The sequence below is a fragment of the Hibiscus syriacus genome, unplaced genomic scaffold (assembly GCF_006381635.1).
Source record: "Hibiscus syriacus cultivar Baekdansim isolate YM2019G1 unplaced genomic scaffold, ASM638163v2 tig00111990_pilon, whole genome shotgun sequence".
NCBI lineage: Eukaryota > Viridiplantae > Streptophyta > Magnoliopsida > Malvales > Malvaceae > Hibiscus > Hibiscus syriacus.
The window spans coordinates 533747-545482 of NW_024063231.1; the positions used below are offsets into that span (position 1 = coordinate 533747).

The 11736-nt window shown below is 34.1% G+C and overlaps 1 protein-coding gene and 1 pseudogene across 5 annotated transcripts; both read left to right on the forward strand.

Moving 5' to 3' along the window:
- Window positions 1-283: 283 nt before the first annotated feature.
- Window positions 284-5759, forward strand: LOC120173892 (annotated as a pseudogene).
- A 2165-nt stretch (window positions 5760-7924) lies between these two features.
- On the forward strand, window positions 7925-11166 carry LOC120173894 (ankyrin repeat and SAM domain-containing protein 6-like). 5 transcript variants are annotated; one of them, XM_039180932.1, is made up of 6 exons: window positions 7925-8233; window positions 8728-8792; window positions 8902-9173; window positions 10022-10096; window positions 10189-10251; window positions 10793-11166. In XM_039180932.1, exons 1-6 carry the CDS (start codon window positions 8127-8129, stop codon window positions 10835-10837), a joined length of 627 nt encoding a protein of 208 aa, XP_039036863.1. In that variant the 5' UTR covers window positions 7925-8126; the 3' UTR covers window positions 10838-11166. The 5 variants fall into 5 exon arrangements, with proteins under 5 accessions (XP_039036863.1, XP_039036862.1, XP_039036865.1 ...); XM_039180931.1 differs by having other exon boundaries at window positions 7927-8233; window positions 8731-8799; window positions 8897-9173; window positions 10793-11165; XM_039180933.1 differs by having other exon boundaries at window positions 7929-8233; window positions 8731-8792; window positions 10793-11164.
- Window positions 11167-11736: the final 570 nt, after the last annotated feature.

Consider the following 11736-nt stretch of genomic DNA (forward strand, 5'->3'; position numbering starts at 1 on the left):
AAATCTGTTTTATTTTTAAATAGTGAAAACTGATTTTATAAGTTTACATGTTTGATAAAAAGTTTTAAATTTTCTGTTATTTTTACAGTGGGTCGCTCCGGTGGCCCTAATGTGACTTCCCGGATCGGATCGGACTACCCTTATCGATCTGTGGGGTTACAGGAAATGAAAATGCTCTACGCTCGTCAGGTTTTTTTTTTAAAAAAAATCTCCGTGGACTGATGCTTGCATGGCGGATTCTCTGTGCCTCCTAGTAGCGTAGTTCCAGTTTGTTAAAAATAAAACCCAGTAATGGCCCTTCTTCGAAGACCACTTCTCCTGCTCCTTATAGTAACTCATCAATTCTTGCAATTATGGATTGCTTTCGGGTCGGTCAATGAATAAGGCCAAAAACAAGAAGAATTCTACGAGGAACTGCTCTTAAATCCATTGCCAGATCGCAAAGTGTTAACCCATTTCTATTTTCAAAGCTCTGCCCCTCGTACCTCGAATGGCCGCCATCACCACTTATTTCCGAAAGCCATTTCTCAGTTGGTAATTTCCGATTTGTTCTTCTTTTTTTTTTCTTTTGGGTGCTAGGAAATCTTTTTTTTAGAACGCATACATTTTTTCCGGGTATTGGTTTTTTCGCTTCTTGTTGCTTTTGTTTGAATGGGATTTGGGAAGTTAGCTTAGCTTAGTTAAGTGGATTTCTTTAGCTTGGTGACGTTTGGTTAGATGGAATCCTCTGGAATTGGTGGGAATTAGAATTTAATTCCACCACTTTCCCATTTTTGGTTCAAGTTTTTCAAGAGAATTGAAATTCCTGATGGAATTCAATTCCATCAAATGAGGGAAAGTGAATTCTATCCAAAAATTGATAGAATTCAATTCCTTGTTGGAGGGAATTGAAATTTGACCATACTACCCTCATCAATCATTTGATAACTTATTCATATATTGAATAAAAATATTTTTTATTATTTCGGGTCGGGTTTCTAATTCATATATTCGGGTCGTGACAGGTGAAACTTTATTTTGGTCGGATCGGGTTTTTTGTAAGTGTGATATTCGGATCGGGTTCGGGTTTAGGGTGAAAAAAACCGTACCGAGACGAAAATATATATAATTCAGGTCGGATCGGATTAAGTCACTATTTTTATTAAATAAAATATTTTTTTATTATTTCGGGTCGGGTCGGATTTTTTAAGTGTGATATTCGGGTCGAGTTCGGGTTTAAGGTGAAAAAAACCGGACCGACCCGAAAATATATATAATTCGGGTCGGGTCGGATTAAGTCACTGTTTTTATTAAATAAAAATACTTTTTTATTATTTCGGGTCGGGTCGGATTTCTAATTCATATATTTGGGTTGGGTCGGATGAAATTTTATTTTGTTCGGTCGGGTCGGGTTTTTTAAGTGTGATATTCGGGTCGGGTTTTTTTAAGTGTGATATTCGGGTCGAGTCGGGTTCGGGTTTAGGGTGAAAAAAACCGGACCGACCCGAAAATATATATAATTCGGGTCGGGTCGGGTCGGATTTCTAATTCATATATTCAGGTCGGATGAAACTTTATTTTATTCGGGTCGGGTTTTTTAAGTGTGATATTCGGGTCGGGTTTTTTTAAGTGTGATATTCGGGTCAGGTCGGGTCGGGTTCGGGTTTAGGGTGAAAAAACCCGGACCGACCCGAAAAAAATATATAATTTTACCTTATATATTTAGGAATAATTACAATAATACCCCTCTATATATAATTTTTTTCAATTAAGTCAATATTTTTATTGAATAATAATAATTTTTTTATTCTAATTCATATATTGAATAAAAATAGTTTTTGGTATATTTTTTGGTAACTAATTAACATACTCCGATTGAAATGTATCGAAATATTGCTCTATCTTTTGGTAACTTATTAACATATTTTGATTGCGATGATTTTAACTTATAATGTTTATTAGCATGATTTTTATAATTTATTGAAATGAATAATCAATCAATAAAATGAAAATTTAATATTTTTTAATTTTTTATAATATATTACTACATGTAAGTTGTAAAATAAACTAAAATAAAACAAAAAAATAAGAAGGGCAATTCTGTCATTTTACATTACTGAAATCAAATTCATCTGACATGTCTACGAACCAAATATAATATGCCTGTCAACCAAACAGAATATGGAATTGGATTTCAATTCCTACAGATTCAAATTCCTTCACAGATTTCAATTCTCTCATAAACATTTCAGCGAACCAAACGCCACCTAAGAATTGAATATTGTACCACTGTGTGCTGTAAGGTTTTGGCTTTGCTTGCTTTTGCTCTACTTTTACTTGGATCTTGAATTTGCATTTAGGGTTCGGAATCAGATGAAAAAAGTGCTATGCTGTTGAAAGCTCAGGCTGAGTCAGTTCATAGTTATTAGACTTCATTAATACCAGACAAAGCAGGATTTAAAAGTTTGATTTATTAGCTTTTGTTTGGTGATGAAAAATGGATATAATTTATTTTTTGGTTTAAATCTAACCGTTATGTCAGGAGCATTCAGCGTGGTCTAGTTAAGAAGATTCATAAGGGTTTTTTTGTTTTTGTTTTAGTCCGATTAGCTTCTACTGTAAAAATATCATTCGAGCTGTCTGGTATATTCCGCTGCAAGATATTGTTACTTCATTATTCTTAGGGTTCATGAGGATGAAATGTTCTCACACAATGTTGTCAGCAATGTTATGTCTAACATGAAGTATAAACTTGGCTACAAATTATGCACTAATTGTATATGTGTTGCTATAAACTTTATTTCTGTGTTAGGAAAAGACAATAGTTTTGATAAATAGTTTTTTGTAAATTTTAAGTAACTAGTGATTAAGATAAGTGGCTATGTTGTATATGTTATAAGTTTAGGTATACTCTAGTTTTTTTTTATAGGACTACTTCCCTTCCCTTGCACCAAAAGAAAAATATGGATGAATAGTTGTCTCTGCAGAATTTGAAAACAGTGGATAATTATGAACATCTTTGAGCAGGTTCAGAAATTCCGAGTTAAGGAAATGGAGCTGTCTTTCACGCAAGGGCGCTGGAACTATGAAAGCTGGGGCAGATTTTAAATGCAAAGCCCCCTGGAGTTGAGCTATGGGCTGTCTTTGATGCTCCACAACATCTGATTAATGCTTTGTGGAAGAATTTAACACACTCTTTCTGGTCTTTTCTGTGCCTCAATCAGTTTCCTAGAGTCTAGTACATCTTATTATGCCCCAGAGTGGAGTTTTCCACCCGCTTCGGGCAATCTGAGATATGGTACTTTGCCCCGTGAAGCTGTTTGCACTGAGAATATAACTCCATGGCTGAAACTGCTTCCTTGTCAGGACAAAGCCGGGATTTCCACGTTACTAGATAGGCCATCAATTTACAGAGGATTTTATCTTTCTCAGAGGTTGCATCTTACCTTAACCGGATCTGGTTATGAGGGGATGGATCTAAGTATCATATTAGAAAAAACACTTACAGTTGTCCTTCAGCCTAATAGTCAAAGGGCCAGTCTGGTCCGTGATAGTGAAAAACATATTCAACCAAGCTGGTCTCTTAGTTCAATTTTTGGGAATCAAGTTGGGGGAAAATGTGTTCTTGCGGAGACTAGCAATGTGTACCTTCTACTTGACAGGGGTTTAATTGCTGAACTAAAACAACTACATAAAGAAAATGTGAAGTCAGCAGAAAATTTTTTGACATCTGAGAGTTTTTTTTACTAATCCAAGCTTTGTGTTGTCTGCTAAACCAGACAGGATATTTATAGAAGAAAGCAGTTTGCTTAGCAAGAATTCTTCTGTTTTGTACAAGTTCGAAGTTGAAAAATACAGTGAATCTGAGCCATTTGATCTTGGCCTAACTTGGAAGATTCTGGTAGTTTGGCTGTGTCAACAAGCACCATTACATGCTAGCAGGTTCTTGATGGGAAGTGGAAATGAGAGGGGCGCCATTGCTATTTCCTTGAAATCTACACAAACGACTGAGGGTTTCATGGGTGCTCATTCCAATGATGAAAGGTGTGAATTGCGAGTTGATGTTTTTCAAGTTGTGCCTTGGTATGTTAAGGTATATTTCCATTCTCTGCAAGTGTTTGTTGATCAACAACCTAAGGCTGTTTCAGATATTATTGAGAAGATTCACGTTTCACCTTCCAAAGACAAAGTGTCTCCTGGTGTGATGGAGTTGGTTCTGAAACTTCCTTGTAGCGTGAGCTCAACTGCGTTAACAATAGAGTTTGATAAGGTGTGTTTTCCATTATCTTTATTTCACCATTAGTTGATGTAGTTCTATAAATTCTGAACTGAATGAAAAATAGCATGCTTCTTGCATGATGGGCCAAACTCTAGTATGATTTCTGCTTCTTGTTTTGTTGTTGATTAGTTGATCCTCTATTGACATGTCTGAATAGGGTTTTTTGCATATTGACGAATATCCCCCTGATGCTAATCAAGTATTTGACATACCGTCAACTATTGTAAGCTTTCCCAACTTCCATGCTAGCATGGTTTTCCTTGAAAATCACTCTTTGAACAAGTCACCCTTGTTGTCAAAGTTTCAGGTATTAGCCTCTTGAGATTTCTGGTCTTAAACCTGAACAAATTGTGTTATTCTCATTTGGCATTTGTTTGATCTGTCATGCAGGAAAAGAGTCATGTCATGTCTTACACAGAAGTATTACTGGTACCTTTGACAACTCCTGATTTTAGCATGCCTTACAATGTTATCACAATCACATGCACAGTGTTTGCATTGTATTTTGGATCATTGCTCAATGCACTACGAACGCGAGTTACTGAGGAGGAGAGCTTTCTTAAAGACAAAGGTAAGTTTAGTTCATTGAATAGGTCATGTCTGTGTTCGTGAAAATGTGATTTTCTTATTTATTGTTTTAAATCATAACATTGATCTCCTACTATATCATGGAAATAGCCCTTTAAGTGTAGTTGGTCAATGTTCCAAAGTCCAATTTGAAAAGTTCAATGCAACTTTGGTAACATCTTGTAAAGGTCATGTATATCCACCTATTTAGTACTTGCCACATGGTCAGATGAGTAGGTTTGGAGATGAACTTGACATGAGAGGTGTAGACTGCACTCATAGCAATGATTCTTCAATTTTGTGGTGCTTTAAAGTTGTTTGAAAGATTGCATTCATGGTGGTTTTCAAGGATCGAACTTAGTAAAACATAATGAAATAAAAAAAGAGAAGAGAAAACAACAGTTTTTTAATCGCTGTAGCTGAGTTCATCTGTACACTGCATGCCATTGCTTTACTTTGATGGTCCTATCCCAAGGATCCATCATCTTCATCATTTTCATCCATCACCCCACCATATCTGAAGAGTTTTGGTTTGAAAGGAAATTAAAGGGAGATCACAATCAGCCACCTCAAACCAAATTTGTTATGGTTTGGTAAACCAGTATTCATGTTGTGATTGCAGCTTTCGATTTTTCGACTACCTCATCTTCCTCTTACTGATGTTTGCCTTTTATTTCTCGGCTTGCAGCTGCCAAGAAAACTGGTCAGCTACCTCTGCTGCTGTCAAAGTTGTCGGCAAAGATAATAGGTAGGAGTTCGTAACCTCCTCATTTGTCCCCAGTTTCGTCATCCTTCATTAACTCTAAATTAGTACTCAAGGTCATACTCGTAGCTGGACTTGCCGTACGTGGGTAATACTACTTTTTATGAAGATATAGAAGTTTCAGTGTACAATATGAGCAAAATGAAAAAAATAGTGTACCTTTGATTTAATGAAAAAAGGGATTTTGTAACATTTTGATCTATTGATTATTTTGTTTTAGTTTTTGAAACTTCGAATATGTGAAGAAATTAACTAAACTTTGTTCTGCGAAATTATGCTCATTTGCATCAAGTCATTGAATGTAAGGGCTTGAGCAATGATATATAGGGTTGGATAAAGAAAATTGATAAGATTTTGGAATCTGTCATGTTTTGCCATTATTGTTTCTTGATTATGTTACTGAAGTATGATGAACCCATGTTGCTTGGATTCGAGATGAGAATCAGATATGAATATGTATTCGATACAAGTAGGGATAAACAAAATTTGATTCAATTATTTATTCGAGCGAACTTAGATTAGTCGGCGTTTTTCTTTTCAAATTCGAGTTGAATTCAGATTTTATCAATTGGAAAAATTGAATCTGACGGTTTTGTGATTTAATTTCTGATTTCTTTTATTTCTTTAATTCTTCATTCACTTTTAAGTACATATTTCTTTTATCAAATCTAAATGATATGCTACTAAATCATTGTATAATCCCCATGTTGTTACCATTTCTCTTTTCGAATTTGGCATGATTTTCTCCTTTCTTTCGTTGCTCATTCGTTCTAAGTTTACATCTTTACCAAGTTCGAATAATATGTTCAATTACCACTATAGAATATCTATGTAAGTTTAATTTTTATTTTTAACAATAGATTTCTTATTTTTATTATTTAAGATCTCATTTTACATTTTCTTCAATTTGATCTTTCGACTATGATTTAAATCCTTTCTATTTATTAATTTTTTTTGACTTATATACTCTCATCTATATTTATTCCTAAAATATTTTCTGTAAAAATAACACTATAAATAATTTTATAATTTTAAATAATATTTAATTTATTCAATAATATTATAAATCTTAATCATACATATAAAAAAGAAAGGGAGAATACATATAAATATAAGGTTTAATTATAAAATAAATGGCTAAACTATATCAATTTTTTTAAATGGGTGCCCAATTTTTTTTTTGAATCATCCATGTGCCTAACATTACAAATGCTACCATTGTAGGTGTCCAAGACGTAACGACCATTAAAAAATTATGTTACGTGACACATGTTATGTTTTGATAATTTTAAAAATTTTAAGTATAATTTTATTTTAAAAAAACCAATACTTTTGAAAATCTTAAACCCCAAAACTTTACAAACCTTTATTTCAATCCCTATACCCATACCAATTACCCCGTTTGTCATCATTGCCATTGAAAACCTCCACCCATCTGAACTGTCACCGTTGACACAACCACTTGACGATACAACCACATGAAGAACCCCTAATCGATGATTTAAATCCGAGAAAAATAATATGCAAAATTGAAACTATTTGACGACTTTGATGGCAACCACGATGGCATGGTAAAGGGCGAGTAACAATAGAGATAGAAAGGACAACAACAACATCGATGGTCATGGCTGGAAAGAGAGAAATTATGGTTAGGGTTAGGGATTTAAGGATGCTTTTAGGGATTTGGGTTTTTTTTGTAATTTTAGAAAAAGTAGAGTTTATTTATAAATATAATAATATTTTTAAGTTTTTAAATTTGAATAAAATTTTCAAAATTTTATATAGGTAACACTTATCCTTTAAAGATAAAATTTAACGACCGTTACATTCCGGACACTTAAAATGGTAACATTTGTAATGTTAGGTATTTAGATGATTCAAAAAAATTAGGCTCCTATTTGAGAAAAGTAGTATAATTTGGACACTTATTTTATTAAACCTAAATATAAATATATATATATATATAATTCATTTAAATTGAAATCACTTTTTATCGTACATAATATTAAAAATTGGTTGATTTTTTCACATCGTCTTCGTATCCAATTAAACTGTGCATCCTCCATTTTCTCGATCCTTCTTATAGTGTCTTTGTAGCATGAGTAATGATAACGAACGTGATTTTGGTGCATTTCATGTTAGAATATTAAACAATAATGAAACGAATTAGAAAAGATGGTATGAATTAGTGAAATTTGAATGGAAAAACTGGAAAAATGAGGGAATTTGGGCTCATGGGTTGCGAGTAAAGCGGCCTGTTTTATCTCTACATAGTCGCTGATGTAATAGTGAAGGATCCCCGAGCGTTGCTCCTCTTTTCATTCTTCAAAATTCGAAAGCCCAAAGGAAAGAAAAACCTTGAAATTCCTCGTAAGCATTTACCCGATTCACTTAAGGGCTTGTTTTCTTTTCCTCTTCCCCTGTTAGCTAGAATTTCAACTTTAGAAAACCATCTTTCTTCTTCTTCCTGTATTATTTTCGTTTGTCGCGATTTATAAAGGTTAGGGTTAGGGTTCTTCTTCTATATAGCGGATAGAGATGTATGCCGATCAACTGGAGGGTGCTGGAAAGAGGTCGGTAAAGGATAGACTCAATGGCAACTCCTTCAACAACTCTATTCCCCGGCGTCAAACCACTGGCAAGAGGTTGGGTTTTCTCTTCTTTTTATGTTTGTTTCTTCAGGGGTGATTGGGAATGAAAACTGGGTTTATGATAAATTTCCTTTTCATTTATTTGATTTATTGTGAAAATTGTTTTGCTCTATGATGAAACTTTGGATGTTGAACCAGTTTTGCTGCTGAATTTATTCATGCTATTTTATTCTAGTTTTTTTATGAAGAATTTGAGATAGTTTTCTCAATTGCATTGGAGTTAAAGATCATTTGAATGATAAAAACACAGTTATTATTATTATTATTTAAATTCATTAAGTTGAGGATTTAATTTGTCTTGTCCCTTTGCTGGATCGGCAGAATCAAGTATGATGCGTTGAGAAAGGGGTTGGGCCTGGGAGCAGAGATTCATTAGCTTTTAAAATATGTTTCTGTTGCTTGCATTGAGGAAGAAGTCAAATTTGACTTATATGCCCTTTTTAGCTTCATTTCCGAATATTTGAACATCTTTCATGCCATATCTTTTGTAGGCAGAGGCAGGATGAGAAGTGGGAACATGATCTTTACCATGATGATGTCCCTCAAGTTTCAAGTATTGAGTGCTTTACACAATCACAATCAGCTAAAATATTGCTTGCTATAGATGTATGCAAGTAAATTATCTATATTTGTTTTTGACTGTGTGTTAATGGTTAGTGAAGATCGCAAGGTCAATGCTCAAGATCTTCGACTGAAGCTCCAAAGGAAAAGTCTCCAACAGGTTTCTCAAAGTGGAAGGGCTGCTTTCTCAGGTGTGCGTGATCTTCGTGACAAATTATCTGGAACAATGAACCTGCAGCCAGTAAATGTTGATCCACCAAAATTAAAATCAGATGTTAACAAACCAGCCAGGAGAAGTGTAGCAGTTGAAACATCTGAACCAGAGCCCAAAAAGGCTGCAACTATGGCAACAAAGAAGAAGGCTCAGCAAAAGGTATAGAACTTCCTCACTTAATATTATCTTTTCTTACCATCTTTATGCTCTTAGGGATCGCCTCCTCCCCATCCTGTCAGTTCCCTCTATTATAGCCTTATAGGGATTCGTTCAAGTTAGTCTCTCTGTTGTTAAATGGACCAATTTAGTCCTTGTACTAGTAAAAAGGATCAAAGAAGGCTGATCTTTAACATAGTTAACCTTTACTGCTAAAAATATTACATGAAAATTATTTTTTCCATTTGCAGTTCAACTCCAAACAGAAGATTTTATTTGTAGAACCATAAATAAAAGCTTTGAAATATCAACTCTGTTAAACAATGATTGACATTTTTTAAATAGTAAATTATAATTTATAACTCTGTAAAAAATTGGCCTTGATTATTTTTACTAGTATATGGAGTAAATTGATCCCTTTAATAGTAGCAGCCCTAATTTGAACCAGCCCCAATAATAGAGGGTCCTTCCGAGAGTTTTCCATAAGGCGAAGGAATGGTTAGCTTTTAATTGCTGTATAGGATGATATCATACACAATATTTTTTTTACCTTGACAATCCATTTTTTTGAGCATTTTATGTTTATCGTTTTGTTAACTGATGAGCATGATAAATTTGAGGCAAAGCTTTGTTTTGTCTCCCTTGTTTTCCTACTGTCAGAGGTGGATGGGGAACTGGGGATCAAAAACTTGCCCTGTATGGTATACATATTTCTAGGGCTCATTTACATTGGTTTGCAATTTAATGATGAACTGCACTACATTGACCTTCATATGTTAGTTGTTTAAGCTGCAACTCAAGAGCCATTTTAGTTATATTTTCGTGTCTAAGCTGTGTAATTTCTTCTGCAGGTTGATGCATCAGTGGAGGGCTTCCTCCAGTCTTTGAGTCTTGAAAAATATGCGATTACTTTTCAAGTCGAGGAAGTATGTTGTTTTATGCTTTATTTTGTATTCTGTATCACTTGCCCCTTTTCATATTTTAAATCATTGCCTGAATTAAAGGCCTCCTTCTGCAGGTTGATATGACAGCTCTTGTACAAATGACTGATGATGATCTGAAAGCATTAGGCATACCAATGGTAATTTCAAGTGAACCTCAATTAAGCTGTACTTAATGCTTGTCTTGGTTGATGAGGGATTTGAACAGGGATGATTCGTGTATTCTGGGTTCCGAACCATGAAGTTATTATGTTACTGTACCTCTTGTTTTCTCCAGTTTTCCAATTTGAGATGCTCCAAATGTTTGCGTCTTTAGAATAAGTAAAGGCTTGCTCTGCTGAACTTATGAAAATATACTTTTTGCTGACGGAGAAAATGCCTGATTTTTTCTTTGCTTTCTTCCTGATTTGACGGTATTGTTGGATTCTTTTTTGGGGGAGGGGGTTTTAGGCATAAATTGGAATTTTTGGCATGCACAGACGGAGTCTTAGAAAATCTTTAATTTGTGTCAAGTTAATCTGAAAATATATGCTACTCCATTTCCTTCACTATGCAACCCATGTTCTCTTTTTTTGTTTTGTTTTATGCATGTATAAGTATTCTATTTTCCCATTCTCCTTGTTTTTTCTTCCCTTCCCTGCACATCCTTTTGAGTAAGACTTTTTTTTGGTATACTTGCAGGGCCCAAGAAAGAAGATAATTCTGGCATTGGAATCAAGAGGCTGACATTCAGAGTAGCAAATGGATTGTTGCTTGTCTGGACATCACTACTAGATTAGCAGGGATGTGATTTGGCTTCATTGACAAAAGCATGGCTTCATGAGCTTGTTATTGAAATCAAAGGATGGAGTAACGTTAGATTGCATTTAAGGGCTTCAGTTAGAAACTTTAAGCTAATCTTATGTTAAAGTTAATTGTTTTAGGTGAATGTTAAAAACCCAGATCAAGTGTAAAGCGATGATTTTGTGTTCAAATCATGTGTGATGCAAAGCCATCTTCTTTATGCTGCCAATGGTTATGATGAGACAAGGGAATGCAATTGCTTTTGTTTTTTCCCCCTAAAGAGGAAGATTAAATTGTCATCTCCAAGTCTCATTAGCTTTGTCTGTTCCTTAGATGTATTTTATTTTTGAGAAAAAAAATCCAAAAGCCAACTCTTCTTTAGATGTATTGATTTTATGTAATGAAGATATTTTTAGATTTTTTTTATTAATCTGGGGTAAGTATAAAGTAGTATTTGTTCAAAAATAACTCTCAACTATTTAACATTAAGCGTTTAATGTAATACCCAAAATTTTGCTTAGTGACCAAAATGAATAAATTCAAAGTTTGGTGACCAAATTATAAATTTAGGAAAGTTTAGGGACCAAAATGGTAGATTTCCCAAAATACATATTTTTATCTCGTGAATGAATAGTTTATCCTAAGAATGACATTTTCGTGTTACTCGGATTTTTGGTAGTTTGTGTTAAAGGCTATATAATGTTAAATTCGAGAAAAATTTGGATAATCGGATCGAATCGAAAATATGAGATATTTTGTTTGATGATAGAACAAGGATAGAAATGTCATTTATGTGCCTTTTAAAGCATAATATTCAATATGAACAATTGGATTTAAGTTGA